General features: G+C 44.0%; 1 protein-coding gene and 1 non-coding gene across 3 annotated transcripts in view; both read right to left on the bottom strand.

The window, feature by feature from the left end:
• DHX35 (DEAH-box helicase 35) overlaps positions 1–9,485 on the bottom strand; it is a 77,511-nt gene extending 68,026 nt beyond the window's left edge. For both annotated transcript variants that reach the window (XM_067708132.1, XM_067708131.1), the window contains exons 1-2: positions 9,343–9,485; positions 2,548–2,681 (exon numbers count right to left, since the gene is read on the bottom strand). In XM_067708132.1, coding sequence (XP_067564233.1) covers positions 2,548–2,681; positions 9,343–9,382 — 174 coding nt within the window. In that variant the 5' untranslated portion in view covers positions 9,383–9,485. The remainder of the gene's footprint in view (positions 1–2,547; positions 2,682–9,342) is intronic.
• A 5,867-nt stretch (positions 9,486–15,352) lies between these two features.
• On the bottom strand, positions 15,353–15,487 carry LOC137208255 (small nucleolar RNA U109). Its single transcript, XR_010935573.1, has one exon. It is a non-coding gene; the product is annotated as a small nucleolar RNA U109 (small nucleolar RNA).
• Positions 15,488–17,350: the final 1,863 nt, after the last annotated feature.

Raw genomic sequence — 17,350 nt, 5'->3', positions numbered from 1 at the left:
TACAAGATTGATATAAGCATGAAGAAACTGAAGGCATTAACTCATACTTCATGTGCTAAATACAAAGCATTGCAAGTGGAGATTCCAACGTGTGACATTCAAGAGAGAGATGACAAAACTATTTCCAGTTTAGAGACTGGGAGAATGACGGTACCACCGACAGGCACAGGCAGGGAAATCAAGGAGAGCTGGTGCAGAGGACCAGACTGAGCTTCAGTGAGGTTGAGTTTAAGGAAGTAAGAGGACAACCTTGCACAGCAGTGTTCAGGGCCCAAAGAGAACGCCAGCCTACAGGAGGTAGCCAAGGGGAAGGCTGCCTTGAAATGGCACTGGGGTAAAGGGGGGCGAGACTTTGATTTACTGCTGCTTTAGCTTCAACTTCTATTTTTAAACCTATTTTCACTGGGACTTCCCTCGTGGTCCAGTGGTTAAGACTTCGCCTTCCGATGCAGGGGGTGCAGGTTTGATCCCTGGTCAGGGAGCTAAGATCCCACATGCCTCAAAACATAAAACAGAAGGAATATTGTAACAAATTCAATAAAGACTTTAAAAATGGTCCATATCAAATAAAATCTTTAAAAAAATTTAAAAAAGGAATTTTCACTTTTAGTTTTAATGGGGGCAGCAGTGGTGAATGGGTAACTTTTTATCCTTTTGGTCTCCTAGCTTTATCTTTAACATTTTATGAGATTGTAACTACGCTTAAGCTCTGCTTTGATTTTTATCAATAACTTACACGCATTTTCTTACCATTTTAATTTCAATATGTTATTAATACCTTCTTGCTTTCTTTTTTTTAATGTTATTTCATTTATTATAAGTACAATTGGAGGATGAAGAAGAGTCAAGAAAATTAAATACTCAGTAAACAATAATTATCCTTGTACTTCCAACGTTTACTACATGTCAGATATCTTACTAAATGCTCTATGTGGCTTACCTCATCTGGTCCTCATAACAATCCTATGAGGAAGGTACCATTAGTCCCATATGACAGGTAAGTAAACAGAAGCTCAGGCAGTGAAGCAAGGCCACACAGCACACAAATGATGAAGCCTGGATTTGAACTCTGAAGTCTAGCTCGAGTCCAGACACTTCATCACAGCTCAAACTGTGCCCCTCAATGGTGAACCTATAATCTTATCTCCTGAGGGTCAAACTGGTTTACATTCACACATAATGGATGAGGTTAATCACCTGCAGAAGAAACCCAGCAACTATCAGTACAGGAGTAACTAAAACATTTGGGGCCACAGAAAAATCTGATCGAGGTGACTTGGCGAAATTCAGAAGGCGGCTGTTTCATATCCATTTGGAGAAAGAACGTATTAATAGAAGAGGCATTATTAGCACAGTCTAGACAAAAAAACTCCCTAAGTGCAAGGACTTGGGCAGCTTTCACCCAACAGTGTCCGGAAGAAAGAGAGACACAGGTGCTGGTGGCCCCACTTACTCGGGTCATTCCAGAGACATCACACAAGACAGGGAGAGTTCATCACCCTTCATCAGAGGCTACAGGAAATAAATATCCTTCAACTATATCTAAACCGTCTTTGGCTCTGAGCCCACTTCCTGATTACAATTTGGCTTCCCACGTGGACTTGGCAACGGGGAGAAAAGTATCTGTACTGGAGAACCACGGCTCACTGTAAACGAATATATTCTTAATTCTAGTTTACACTTTGGTCTCTTATGAGTATATGTCCATTTCATGAGATTAATAAAATCACGTGTCTGGATGTGCACATGGTATGTAATAACCATACCAAAATCCCATCACTATCTCAGTGGGAGTTAATCTCTTCAACAGAAACAACCTCCTATTTCTAATTAATCTTGGGTAAAGAAATATGCCTTTAAAAAGAAAGCTAAAATTGGCCACATGTTGGTAATTTGTTGAAGATGGATGCATGAGTTCGCTGTGCTGTTTTCTCTACTTTTCTGTATGTTTGAACTTGTCCGTAACTGAAAGCAAAGAGGGGAAAAAAGAATGTCATTTCATTTCTTCCAGTTTTTCCAATATGTAAGATCTAACCAAAAACAACTGTAAGGACTTTCCAGACTTATAAAGTTAACTAACACACATATTTTGAACAGACGATCCCTTCAGATAAGGGTATCTCTGAGCTCGCTGTGTTCTACAGGATCATTAAGAGTAAGAGGACATTATTCACTTCAGTGCCAAGTATAAAGCTACTGCAGGGGACTTCCCTGCTGGTGCAGTGGTTGAGAATCTGCCTGCCAATGCAGGGGACATGGGTTCGATCCCTGGTCCAGGAAGATCCCACATGCCATGGAGCAACTAAGCCCGTGCGCCACAATTACTGAAGCCTGTGCGCCTAGAGCCCATGCTCCACAACAAGAGAAGCCACCACAAAGAGAAGCCCACGCACCGCAATGAAGAGTAGCCCCCGCTTGCCACAACTAGAGAAAGCCTGCGCACAGCAACGAAGACCCAACCCAGCCAAAAAAATTAATTAATTAAAGAAAAAAAAAGCTAATGCAGGCTGCTTCAGGCCAACAACTGAACATACTTATTTAATGTACCTTGAACACCGGCAGCTTCTGCCTCTGCTGCTCTATAGAAAGGGCAGCATAAGGATTGTAAACAACAGTCGTCGCAGAGTTTTCAGCTAGACTTTGTCTCTCTTCAGAGATGCTGACACCTGGTCCCTCTGTACCTGCAACAGAAATGTTTTTTTCAGATTCTCTGATATAAGGAACAGAAAAATTGTGTGAAAGTTACAAATTCAAAGATGAAGATATACAACAGAAGCACCGCATTTTAATCTCAAACTACCAAAAGGTATTAAACTGTAATTTCAGGAAAGCATCTAGAAAGGCACCTACGAGACTACAGAAGAGCCTCACTGCGGTGTCAAGAACAAAGGAGATGGCAGACCTACTGGGCTCCAAATTGGCCACACGCAACTGTACATTATAGAGGACAATGTATTGAGTTCTGGCCACCATGCTGCTATTATTACCAAACTCTTAACAAAAGTGGCAGAAACCTAGTGGGAATTAGCTGAGGCAAACGATGAATCCTATCACCGTAGGATGGCAACAAGGTTCAGGGCCAACGGGCACCGACCGGGGACTCAAATGCTGCCTGGCCTTTTTCCTTCTCTCTGCCCCTCTTGACAAGCTCCTTTCAGTCCCTGGGGCTGGCTTCTCTACAGGAGCTGGAATTAGGCTGCTTCCAGGGCCAGAGCTCAGGCTCACAGTTCCTCCACCACTCACTCACTCACCAGCAAGGATGGACGTGCCAGAGATACAGCAGCGAACACTACAGATGCCGGCCTTACCCTGGTGCAGCTTACTTTCTTCTCTTATTCATCCTCTCAAAGAAACATAACTTAGTGCATAAAGTGGTAATGGAGAAAGACCCAGTGAGGGGCACCAGGAGTCCCAGGTGTGTGTTGTCTGTTTGGGAGATGAGGAAGGCTCTTTTTCTCCCAGCTTAGGGCCACTGCCCAACCTGATCCAATCAACTACGGCCCTGGAGTGGGGTACAATAAGTGGCAGCGCCTATCTGAATCACAGAATTGCAGTGGTTGGTTGGGAAGTGCTGGGCCAAGAAGCCACTGTGCTGAGCAGATTAAACACCAGATACCCACAGTGGCTTCTTGGTAAAAACAAAGAAAAACTGGGCCTCAGGGTGGTGAAGAATAGGGAAGCCAAATCCCCCCATGAAAAGTTGTTCAACGTACAACTTTTAGCCTGAAAAGGATTTTTAGCCTGAAAAGGAAAATGCCTTAGAAGGAACATGGCTTCAATTTTTATCATCAGCCTCTGTAACTCTTCACACCAAATTGTTCGTGCAGCCCAAGACAGAACTCAGAGTAATAAGTAAATGACACAGGGTTCAGAATTCAACTCAACATGAGGAAGTTCTCTCTAAAAGTTAGACTTGTTCAGTACAGGGGTATGCCACCTTTGTGAATCAATAACGACCCCCGCCAGAAGTTCACAGCCCTCTGTTAGGGGTGCTACAGGGATAATTACCCAATACTATCACCTCCCGGGTTTTCTGAACTCAGAATCTGTGATGCTATGTGAAAGTACAGAGGCTTTGTGATAAGAATATTTAGCCCAGTGATTTATTTTTACATTTTTGAGGGGTCCCAGATCCCTTCGACAACCTAATAAAGGCTGTGAACTCCATCTCCTGAAAAATACACCAGAATGTAATTTATCAGAACACAAAATGCTGGAGGTCCAGAGACACCCTAGAGCTAAATTTAGAATCACTGCTGTAGATCTCTGATTCCTTTTCCTTTAGTTTCTAGGAACATAGCTGTGTTCCAGAGGTCCAAGGTTGCCAAAAATCAGGTAAGTGGGGCACTGCTCTATTGTTTTGCCAAAATGTTGACTTTCCTTTCAACAAGATAAAAGATAGAACAGGACCTGGAATAAAGCCTGTGCTCAAAGAGGTGAGTTTCCTTTCCTTTCTACCCTTATTATTACTACCTCTGATTAACGCCTTGTAATCTTCACCGATGAAAACTAGAGCAAAGAAATAGCTTATCCTCATCAGCTCTGCTTTTGTCCTGAATTCCCTCATTTTCCAAACATTTTAAACCTTTACAGCATGTCTAGAATCTTTTATTTATTTTTTTATAATTTTTTTTTAGTTTATATTTATTTTTGGCTGCACTGGGTCTTGGTTGCTGCGCGCAGGCTTTCTCTCGTTGTGGCGAGCGGGGGCTACTCTTCATCGCGGTGCGCGGGCTTCAGTAGTTGTGGCTCACAAGCTCTAGAGCGCAGGCTCAGTAGTTGTGGCGCGTGGGCTTAGTTGCTCCGCGGCATGTGGGATCTTCGCAGACCAGGGCTCGAACCCGTGTCCCCTGCATTGGCAGATGGATTCTTAACCACTGTGCCACCAGGGAAACCCCTACAGCATGTCTAGAATCTTTTAACATTGCTCCCGCAACGTCTCTTACTTCCTCCCACACCAAGGTTTAATCCACCCAGGTGTCTTCCTGACTACCCCATCCCTCCTGTCTCTAACCTACAGCCAAGTTCACCTCAGTACATTCAGTTATGAGGCCTTTTACTAGAACAGCTACTGTCAATCAATGAGGAGCATGTCTCCTCCACACAAAAGACTTCATTCAACCAAACCAGGCCTGCTTCCCCACTATATACACATCCCACGGCCCATTCTGGCTGCCTATGGTTTGTTTTTTCCCTTGGGAACATTCTCAGTGCTTAAGCAAGTAACAAGTTTGTAATTCCCGTAAACCATTTCCCCATCTATAAAACAAGGCTGATAAAAGCACCGCCCCCCACCAATCCAGCAGTCCCTCTAACCAAATTTTTCAGTTTGAGTGGTGACCCAGTAATGGGTTAGGAAACTCATGTAGTGGGTCATGGCTAGCACTTTTTAAAGATGAACTAGAAATTGAATAGAAAGTATCAGAGGGCACCCCAAGAAGCAATATTGTTTTTGTACAACTCTTTTTAGTTACGTGTGTGTGCATGTGCACGCACATACATGTGCATGCGTGCTGAATCACAACACAATACATTATGTGTACCCATGCTGGGTCACAACTGGTCACAACCTGATCTTACTGTAGATCAGGTCAAAAAATCTTCAAAGCTGTTGCTATAAAGCGTTTGCCAGGCACACTGTCAAACATTGATTTTATCATTAAATATTTGTTGAATAAAGGAAGGAAAATGGCCAGGCCCTTCTGATCCACTTGTACTAGCAAATCAAGTCAAACTTTTTTCTACAAAAACCTCAGGCAGCTCATACAAAGATCTTAAGGCAGAGATCACAAACTGGTAGAGATCACAAACTAATTACTCAAGGACCCCAAATATGTCACTGTTAAAATGTCTGAAATCATTCATTTAAAACATGTAAAAATTTCCCATTCTAACCTGGATATTTGAGCCCATATGACACCAATTGGGTGGAACCATCTACAGCTTCCTGCTTTAGATAGCATGTGTACCCTTCAGTGTAATCAATACTGTACACGTATCAGTGTACACACGCTCTAGTTTGCCACAGTTCCCACCACTCCCTATTATTTCCACCCAGCACCTTCACTTATTTCGATTGTCCCAGAGGCCCCCTGTAGCTACCTGAGCTTGTGACTCCCAGCCTATAGGACATATTCATCTAGCCTTATACCCAGTCTCACTCACTTCCCTGACCTTCACCGTGTATTTCCCACATCCTATTTTCATATTTTCAACTTCAGTTTCCTAATCTGTATAATGAGAGTAGTACCTCCATCACAAGATATTGTGACCAGGACTTCCCTGGTGGCGCAGTGGTTAAGAATCTGCCTGCCAATGCAGGGGACACGGGTTCAATCCCTGGTCCGGGAAGATCCCACATGCCGTGGAGCAACTAAGCCCATGTGCTACTGAGCATGCACTCTAGGGCCCACGAGACACAGCTACTGAAGCCCACACACCTAGAGCCCGTGCTCCACAACAAGAGAAGCCACCACAATGAGAACCCATCCACCGCAACGAAAAGTAGCCCCGCTCACTGCAACTAGAGAAAGCCCACACACAGCAACGAAGACCCAACACAGCCAAAAATAAACAATAAAAAAAAATTTTTTTTCCAGATATTGTTACCTCTTAATAAGATGACGTTAAGTAAAAGTGACTAGCACAAAGGGCCCAGTAAGTGTGCACTAAATCCATTCCCATCTCAGTGAATGACAACAGTTTACCTAGAACAGTCGTTCCCAAACTTTGATGCACACTTGAATTACCTGGGGATCTTTAAAAAATACTGATGCCTGATTCCTAGCGCCTCCGGACTTCTGATTTATTACCATGGGGTATGACTGAACAGCAGGAGTTTTAAAAGCTTCCCAAGTGATTCAGCTATACAGCAAAATTTGAGAACCACTTACCAAGATAGTCACTGAACCCAGAAATCTGAGTCATTACCGACTTTACCTTCCCCCACATCTGCCTCTCAAATCTCTCCCATAAGGTCCCTCCCTACTGCTCACATGCCAGGATTGAGGTTTTCAATATCCCTTCTCGATTTTAGTAGCACCTTCTCTTAAGGGTGTCCCTGACTCTAATTTCCTCCCCCAAGCATTCTGCTCACCAAGGCCAGAGTTATCTTCCAAAAATAAACCTCATTGTGTTACCTCCTGCTTAAGAACAGTGAAACCCAAATTCTTTAACTTGCGTGGAGACTTCTCACAATGAGGCCCCTACTCACCTTTCTGGCTTCATCTCCTACTACGCCCTGCCACTAAACACCACGCTGCTCAATTATTTTGGTGTGTTGGACACTGCTGAGGTTCCATCCCACTTTGCCTTTGTCCACGCCACACCCTTTAGAGCTCCATTCTCCTACCTCTCTGCAGAACAAAGCCTCATTTGTGCTTCAACGTTCACCTCAAAAATACCACTGTCTTGATGCAGTATTTCTTATCCACACATTCAAACTTTCCCCTTCTTCTATACTTCCAAGTAATTATAATAGTTAATATGTATCTAGTGCTAAGAGCTTCATGTGTATTCTCATTTAATCCTCAAAACAATCCTTTGGGTAGGTGTCATTCCCAATTTACAGATGGGGTAACCGTGATTTTCCCAAATCACCAAGTTAGTAAATGGTAGTCAGTATGGTCTCTACAGTCTGACCCTAGCAGAGCTCATCTTCCTTACCACCGCCTTTTTCTGCCTCACTTTAAAATCTCTTAAAGAGGATATCCGAGCTTCCCTGGTGGCGCAGTGGTTGAGAGTCTGCCTGCTGATGCAGGGGACACGGGGTCGTGCCCCGGTCCGGGAAGATCCCACATGCCGCGGAACGCCTGGGTCCGTGAGCCATGGCCGCTGGGCCTGCGCGTCCGGAGCCTGTGCTCCACAACGGGAGAGGCCACAACAGTAAGAGGCCCATGTACCACAAAAAAAAAAAGAAAGAGGATATCCAATTTCATATTATAATTGAGAGAGAGAGAGTATAAATCTTGAGAGCAGAGCCCTAGTCATCCGTATTTGTCTCCTAACCACAAGGCGAGGTGTTCAGTAAGTATAACTTCAGTGAATGAACTAAATAATGGAATAGAACTCTTAGAATAATCCCATGTTCTTTAACCAAAAGAGTAGCTGATCTGATTTTCAACAATTTATTTAGGCCTTTATTGTACTTAACACTTTGACATGTTATTAAAGGCTTGAATAAATAAAATAGAGGATATCTCATTATCTAATGGGATCTTAGCTTTGGCTGCAAATAAAACTCAGGATCGATAACTGGCTGATGACTTAAATGCTGAATCATAAAATTATCATTAGGGGACAAGCTACAGATTTTAAAAAAAAGAATTAACACAAACCTTGCTTAGGTTTATGTTCATCATCACTGATAGGCACGTTCAAAATTTCTGGGAACCACTCTAAATACCCTTTAAAAGCTTCCCTTATATTACCTTCTCTGTCTTACTTCATTTTTGCTGCAATATACAATACTGTGCACATCCAGACCTGCGGAGGTGCAAGTGGTGGGAAAAAAACAAGCCGGTAACCCTTTAAGAAACTTTTGTTTTTCACAGGAAACTGATTGTAAGAGGAGGAAGGGTCTGGCACGTAAACATTCAATAAAATCCTGACTAATGAGTAAATTCAAACAAGACAAGCAAATCATTTTGCGGCTGAGAATGGTGTTAGCCTGCAAGAGGGGGAGTGGGTGACAGCCAATACCAAGGGGGGTGTTCAATTTCTGGCAGACACGTGGGGCGGACAGAAACCCAAAAACAGACTAAACTACTTTCCCTTTTAATGATCACATCAAACAATGCGTCGTGCTCGTTATTCCAGCCCACAGATGTCACTATTCTCCCCATCTCACAGGTAAGAAGGCTAAGGCTAAAAAGGGTTAAAAGACTTGCCCAAAGGAACTCTGCTACTCTACAGCAGAGCCGAGAATTAGAACCCAGGCAGTCTGATTTCCTAACATGAACTCCTAAACCCCGAGCAGCAGCCCCTGTCCGGCCCCAGCGTAGCCCCAGGGCGGTAACAGGACACGCGTGGGCGCTTTAGCGTTTCCCCATCGCACGGGTTGGGCAAGACAGGCATCAGGAGTGAGGAAAACGAGGCCTGTGGAGGCTGAGAGACTGGAACGAGGTCACACGGTGATCTTGTGCCCCGGCTGGGGGCGGATCCCTGAATCCCTCGGGACCACTGTGGCGCCTAAGCCGCGGAGCCCACCAGCTCGGAGGCAATGGTCGCCAGCTCGCTGAGGTCAGGCCTGCGAGCAGGGCCGCAGGCGCCAGGACGCCGGCCGCGGGGCCAAGACCGAAGTCCAGCTGCCGCATCTGCCCAGCGTTCCGCCAAGGGCCTTACCAGGTCTCCAGAACTTCACCGGTCCCACGGGCGCAGCCATGCTGAGGTGAAAGGTCCCGAGGAAGGCTCCACCCCCTCCTTTGCGCACGAGGCCCCGAAGGGGCCGCGGGGCGTGGCCCGCGAGAAGCCCGGGCGCTGGAGGTTCCGCGGTGTTACCGCCACGCCCCCGTGACCACCGCCCCCTCCGAGCCACGTAACGTGCGTTTCAGATCTGCCGCGGGGCCCATGTGACTCGACCCGCCATATTGTACAAAAGGGCGCACTTCTCCGCCTCTGTAGCGTGAGGGACCAGGGTTTTAAGTGGCCTCCCTAAGAGCATGGCCTTCCTTGGGTGGCGGCCGCACATCTCGGAAAGGGTGAGCTTTGGGAAGGGACCGCTGGCACGAGAGTTTGTCGCCGCCTGCGTCACTCTGTGGGCAAGGAGGCAGTGTATCCCAAATGAATGTTACGTTACAAGCTATCACGGCTGTACTATTTTTTTTTTTTCAAGAGTTGTCATATGCAATAAGTAACTAATATGCAAGAGTAACAGCACAGCCTTAAGGGGCAGAATTAGAACCAGAGGGTGGCAACATATTTCGGAGCTGTCTCCAGCAGTAAGTGTTCTAGCTCTGCAGGTGCGTGAGCGAGCATAGGCTGCAGACTACCTCTCAGGGCACTGGAGGCAGGATTCAAGCTATGTTTGCAAAGTTAGAATAAATGTTGTCATTTTCAAACTTGAGACACTTTTATACTTACTAAATTTATTTACTTTTGGCTGCGTTGGGTCTTTGTTTGCTGCGCGCGGGCTTTCTCTAGTTGTGGCGAGCGGGGGCTACTCTTCGTTGAGGTACGCGGGCTTCTCATTGTGGTGGCTTCTCGTTGCGGAGCACGGGCTCTAGGTGCGCAGGCTTCAGTAGTTGTGGCTCACGGGCTTAGCTGCTCCGCGGCATGTGGGATCTTCCCGGACCAGGGCTCGAACCCATGTTACGTGCATTGGCAGGCGGATCCTTAAGCACTGCGCCACCAGCGAAGCCCTGTACTATTTCTTTTAGTCTCCAGATTTTCAGATTGGAGGATAATAGTAACTACCCTGAGGGTTTTCTAGTTCAGTAGATATTGGGCGCCTACTGTGCGCCCAGGTACTGCAGTTCCAGTCTCTTCTTTCATGGAGCTTCTGTCCAAGGCGGCGGGGTGTGGGGGGGACGATGTCGTGGGAGTAAATGAGTAAATGCTCGATGAACAGTAGTGTTTATTATTAACAGTAAATAAAACAGTGGAAACAGTATGCAAGTCTTTAGGGACCTTGAGAGTAACGCTGAAAAGGGAAAGGGGGAATGGATTGAAATAAGAAAACTTAGAAATGGGTAGATTTGTTAGGCTAGGACACTAGCCCAATGTTTCCTCCAGTTTGACTACTCATGATTCAAATGCTTGTGAAAAATACAGATTCTAGACCCCAATCAATCCCAAATCAGAATTTCCAGGGGCATGGCCTGGGAACCTGCATTTCAAGCCACTCCACAGATGATTCCAGCAACCAGTTTGAGAAAGATTCTGCTAATCCAAATGAGAGCTAATAAGTTCAAGTAATAGGAAAGGTGTAATGGATAGGAATCTAATTGGAAGGAAGTGAGAGGCTTCAGAATCTATGCGCTTTAGAGCTGTGAAGAAAATTCTGCATTCTTTTGAGAGAAATGGCACAGTCGTGGAAAGATCAAGGTCTTTGGAGACAAGTAGACATGATTTGGAATCCTAACTTTGCCATTTCCTAGCTCCAGGCTGTCATCCAATCTAAGTTGTAAAATGAGGTTTAAAAAGGTTGTATTAAATGAGAGAACATGTACAGCCTTACTGTGTAAGACACAACAGGCATTCAGTGTTAGCTCCTGATAACTCAAATAGAGCAAATCCACCAGGGGAAAAATTAGACTTTACATACATACACCCATTTCCAAATATCCCTTTTGATTTCGTTCCATAATAATGAAAATAGGGTTCACTATTTTCAGTGATAATCACTGTGCCTAGAATTCTCCATCAATCCTTTAATATCCTTCTGAGAGTCAGCTCTAAGAAGACTTCTCTAAATTCATGATCCAACTTAAGTATTCTCCCTCTGCAGACCTGTGTGCTCACTTTTATGATTTAACACTTATTAGCTGAACTGTAGTTAATCTGCCTGCACTATTACACTGGGAGCTTCGTGAGAACAAGTATCATGTTATATTCTTATTAGAGCCCATAATAAAGTGACTATTGAGTAATGTATACATGAACACCATGCTTTATACTTAATTTTAATTCTTAATGACATTGATTCTTCCTTGTTTTATTTTTGTCTGATTTTCACTAAGGGCCCAAGTGTACAAAACAGGGTTTATACATAAACACAAGGGAAAATGAAATAAATGCCACTTTTTACGATTCCTGTATTTTATAAATTACTCTATGACTTATATGAAGACTTCCTGTTTACAAAGAGATAGTATAGTAGACATGCCCAAATTACTGGATCATAATCTTAAAGCTGGAGGAGACTTTGTCTAGTCTAAATTCTCTGTTTTATAGAAGAAAAAAACTGAGACCCATGGAGGTTAAAAGGACTTCATCAGAATCAATGAGGTAATTTAATATCAGAACTGAAACCAGAATTCAGGCTTTCAAATTCCCAGGCCAGTGGTTTTCAACCACGTGGACCATTTAAAACCGTTAGAGCTTAGCTCTTCTCAATGAGAATTAGTTCTTCTCCCTCAGAAAGTTCTGAGCCCAGCGGTCTTGGATGGATTGTTTTGCTTTCAAAGACTTCTACTAGAGAAAAACGCCTAAGTAATAACCTAGATGTTGATGCTGTGGTTTTATTGCCACAAACTAGGAATGGTCTCAATGGACTACCTTACCTTTCCTAATTAAATATTTTCGGAAAGAATGGCCTAAAATAACTACTCTAAAAATTAAAACCATTATTTCTTGAGATGGCATCCAGAATTTATTTAGCTCATTGCCAACAATTACATGAAAGTTTGATCATTGTATTACATTTTGCAATTTCCAAATGATAGATTTTCCACAAAGATACCCCTCAAAATGTTCCATAGGTACATTTTAGAAATTTTTCTCCGCCTATGGTGGTTAACTGGTACTTTCTGCTTTGAAGTATTTCCCATCCAACCGTCTTGGCCATGTTTAGGAGGCATAGGATTTAGGAGTTTTCATCTTTGTACCAGTTAAGGCTTTTATGTAACAAGTGGTAAAAAACCCAATCCATTCTCTCATAGGCAAAAATAGCTCATGTAATCTAAAAAGTCCAAGTAGTTCTGATTTGAGACACAGCTGCATTGGGACACATAGGACATAATCAGGGCTTGCTTCTGATCATAACATTCTGCCTTCTGCTGACCCAGGTGTCACATAGTAACCAGGTGGCCATGTCAACTCATGTCACATCCTCTCAGCATCAAACCTCTTTCCAGAAATTCCCGGCAAAAGTATCTGGCTGGCCACATAGCCATCCCTGAATCAATCACTAGGGCCAGGGAATATGGCGTACTGCCTAGCTTAAACCTGGGTCATACACTCCTCCCCAAATCAGGTGTGCTCAGCTTCACCAGAACCACATGGACTCAGAGCTGGAAACAGAATGGTTCCTCAGAGGGATTTCTGAGAGTGAGATTATCAGAGGTCGAATGAATGAAGCAAAAATAATAGGTAGCCATCCATGTATTCATGTACAGTAAATCCCCTACATACGAACCTTCAAGTTGCAAACTTTCAAAGATGCGAACATGCGTTCACATATCCAATCTAAGTTAGTTCACGTGTCTGGCATACATTGTCAAGTGCATGCATCCTCTACAAGAGGTTGTGCTTTGGTGTACTTCACAGTACTGTTGCTGTGCAACCCGAGGAGCTTACTAATGAAGACCTGATGGAATTGGAGGCCCAGAGAAAAGGACGAAGAGAGACAAGAGGAAGAAGAAGTAACAAGAACCGAAGAGATTCACGACGCAGGAAATGGCAAGGGGATTTTCTTTATTTGAGAAGGCACTGTTAGTTTTTGAGGCACAGGACCCGAACATAGAACAGTACACAAAGGTTGCAGCAGCCGTTCAGAATGCAATACAGTGCTACCGTGTCATCAATGACAAGAAAAAAAGAGCTACTACCGAGACATCACTGGATCGTTTTTTCAAGAGGGTAAATAGAACTGAATCCAGCAAGGAACAACCTGTGCCATCAGCGTCAGGCGTGAGTGAAATGGCAGCTCGCCCTCCGTCTCCTATTGCTGACGATCCTTCAGCTCTACCATCTCCCACCTCCTCTCCCTCCTCCAGTCAGTAACTCTTCTTGGCTGTTCACTCAATGCCAGCCCAGCGCCTATATGCCAGCTGTTGTACCATACTACCGTACTTTTCAAGGTACAGTACTGTAAGATTAAAAATGTTTTTTAATGTATTATTTCTGTGAAAAATATTATAAACCTATTACAGTATTGTACTATATAGCCGATTGTGTTAGTTGGGTACCTAGGCTAACTCGGTTGGACTTACAAATTGGACTTACGAACGCGCTCTAGGAATGGAACTCGTTCGTATGTAGGGGACTTACTCTTAACTCTAGAACTCTTGGCTTCCTAAGAAAAATCCTAACTGCCCTTGGGTCTCCTCCATTAAGCCAGATCAGAGAGCGCTAGCTATCCCCCAGCCTGAAAAGAGGTAGTTCTTTGCAGAATTGCCTTTCCTGAATTGTACTACACGGGGATTTTCCACTGCATCTAAGGTGTAGCCCTTGGCAACTTGTAACATATGTAAACTTGTCTGGTTTGTTCACTTGCTTACAAATGATCGGGTTCACACAAGTATTAGCATAAGCAAAAGTGTTTACTCAGCTCCAAGGATCTGGGTACAGAGGTGTGGAGAATCCACTAGAAGAGACTCAGCTAAATACCAGGGGGGTCTCTATGATGTTGCCTGAGGAATTTTGCGCATCTATGGAACTGGACAAGTTGTGGAGGGCAAGGTCAGCCAGGTGCTTCCTAGATAGGATGACTGTATGCTTGCTTTATTGTTCAAATTGGGATGCTTCGGAGAATGAAAGCAGGGAGTTCACGGGCATAAACTGGACCTCTGCCAGGCAAACTGGGGTATATTTCCAGGTCGTGTGGCACCAGGGAACCTAGAATAACAATGCCTCTGTGAACATACTCAACATAAGGTATGTATTCCATGCTCACGGAATACATTCAACTCCTTTATAGCTTTAGACAACCGCCCTTGTGGGGTCTGGTGTTTGGGCACACCCCAGAACATGTCATTGTGTTTATTATCTGAACACTTCACAGTATCATTTTTATGAGAATCCTTGTGAGAAATTCTTACCTGATCGTATTGTTCTTCCTGTACCTGGAGTTACTTTAGTCTTATGGACACTGTGGATGGTGGATCTGACCAGTTTTCTCTTTCTGCCTTGGCTACTGAGAAGCTTAAAGTGTGTGGCCTGCCCAAAGTGAGTGTGTAGGTCATGGTGGCATGCACTGATAGCCTCCTTCCTGATTCTTTTTTTCATCCCCGCCCTCTGGTTTCCTTCACGTAACTTTTCACTTATGTGATCTTGTACCTTAGGTTTTCTTGTTAGTTGCTTGAAGTCCCATAAGTAAAAAACAGATACTCCCCAACCCAAAGGCCCACAGAGGTGGGGTGGCCATCTTTTCAGTTGACTCCTTCAGTTTTTCAAGCATGTCGACCCTGCCATCTGATTGGCTTGAACTGCAAACTGTACGGCTCTCTAATTCAAACAACTCATCAGGGAGAAAATAATGAGACAGCAGAGTCTGAACACTGACTATTTGACAATATTGAGAAATTTTTATCAAAGTTGTTTAGGTGTGATGGAGGTATTGTGGTTATGTTTTTTTATCTTTCAGACGTATATACTGAAATATTTACAGCCAAGTCTGTAATGGCCAAGTCTGACATTAAACAGATATGGACATATAATTCTCTCCCAGGGAGGGGCAACAAATTTTTTTTTTTAATGTAGGAGAAATGTGTTACTACTCAACCTCTACTGTAAGATTGGCAGCCCTGAGAACTCCTTTTTTAACGTAGCATGTTATGGACGTATTCCTGCTTCCAAAGGAATGAGGAGCAGACATTTCCGCATGCAAGACAATAACATATTTTTGAACCAAACCGTCTGCCATACTCACCCTCCCCTCCCCTGGAAGTAGGGCCAATAAATCAACATTTTAAACAAGGACCCCAGCTGACTGATGTAGGTGGTCCTCAGATCTCACCTTGAGAAATTCTACCCTGTAATGATATTCTTTCCACACTCAAGAGCCAGAAAAGCTTTGCTTACTCTGAGAGACCAGGCCATTTTCTTAGGATTCCATATACCTCTTTTTCTTATTTCTAATCACTGGCAACACTTTCAGAAAATAATGGCTTTGCATCCTATTCCACAAAAAGAGGGCTCTGTAGTCAAGTCAGTTTGTAATAGGCCATATACCTGCCCTCCTCTTGAGAAAGCCACGATGATAATTACCTCATTTCAAAGTCTGAGTAGTCCTGCAACAAAGAATCCTGTTTAAATTTATTTGATCCATTTCCCAAACTGAACGCAGAGACTTTTTTATGAATGCCTATTAAAAGCTCCACAGAACACACTGAGTGGAAATTTCAAACGTACCTATACTTGTTAATGAGCTTAAGTTTTAATGTTTTCAAGTCACCACTGCATTAACTGCCGTCTCTCAAGGTACACCCGCGAATCTCCTGGCGGTCCAGTGGTTACAACGCCATGCTTGCACCGCCGAGGGTGCAGGTTCAATCCCTAGTCGGGGAACTAAGATCCTACAAGCCACGTGGCATGGCCAAAAAAAGTTTTTTAATTAGAAAAAAAAAAGGAACGCCCTCTAATGCCTCCATATTCCCTGTAGAGAAATAGTCACATCACAGAGCACTGAACTCAGAATCTGAAAACCTGTGGGTAAATGCTTGTGTCACCATTTACCAATCATGTGACCTTGAATATGCTACTTCATCTGAGCTTCAGTTCCTTCACCTGAAAACAGAGAATAACAGCTGTCCAATCACTGCATTGATGAGAGGGTCACCGCAATAGCACATAGGAAATTATCTAAATCTGTAAATGGTTTCAAATAACAATGTTTGTTTGAGGCTTGGGCCAGAATTGTTTACAACCAGACAGGAACCAGTTGTCCTGCCTGCTTCCCGGTCCAAATTATGGCACTAACCCAGCAAATAACCTGGTGACTGGAAGGGAATCCTGGTGCACACGTGGAAACCCGCAGGCGTGCTCAGGATCTGGATGCGTTAGCACGTGTCTGTGTGGCAGACAACACCCTCCCCTATTACAGACCTCTTCTGCTCCAGTCAAATCAGAAGGAGGAAGCCATCACCTAACTCTCTTCATTTCATCTGCACACACAAAGGAGACTAGACAAAAACAGGATTCCATAGGCATACCAATCCTGATTAGCAGGGTGTAGAAACCAGTCGCACTGCCTGCCACTGGACTAGGAATCTGGGATAACTGTCAGTGCCCTCTTTCGCCCCTACTCCAGGATATTAGATTGCTAAATCATTGTCAATACACCCATCTGATGAAATTAGGCTCATGGAGCCACTACAGTTAATATCAGGGTGAATCCAGGAATGAACACTGAGACCTCCTTCTCTGGCAGAGAAGAACAGAACTAAGGTCCTTGTCTAAATAGCTCAAGCTTTTTCTTTGAAAAAGACAAGCTAGAGCACATGAAGAAACCTGCGATTTCTGGCAATTTTCCTCATTCAAACTATAGAGCTGGTGACATCAACATTCATATCGCTAAGGAAAGTATGACGCTGACGCTTGTTTTCTGTCATCTTTTTTTTTATTATTATTATTTTTAAATTTATGGCTGTGTTGGGTCTTCGTTGCTGTGCGCGGGCGTTCTTTAGTTGCGGTGAGAGGGGGCTACTCTTCGTGGCAGTGCGCAGGCTTCTCATTGTCGTGGTTTCTCTTG

The sequence above is a fragment of the Pseudorca crassidens genome, chromosome 15 (assembly GCF_039906515.1).
Source record: "Pseudorca crassidens isolate mPseCra1 chromosome 15, mPseCra1.hap1, whole genome shotgun sequence".
NCBI classification, from domain to species: Eukaryota; Metazoa; Chordata; class Mammalia; order Artiodactyla; family Delphinidae; genus Pseudorca; species Pseudorca crassidens.
This window is presented reverse-complemented; position numbering and strand designations above follow the sequence as displayed.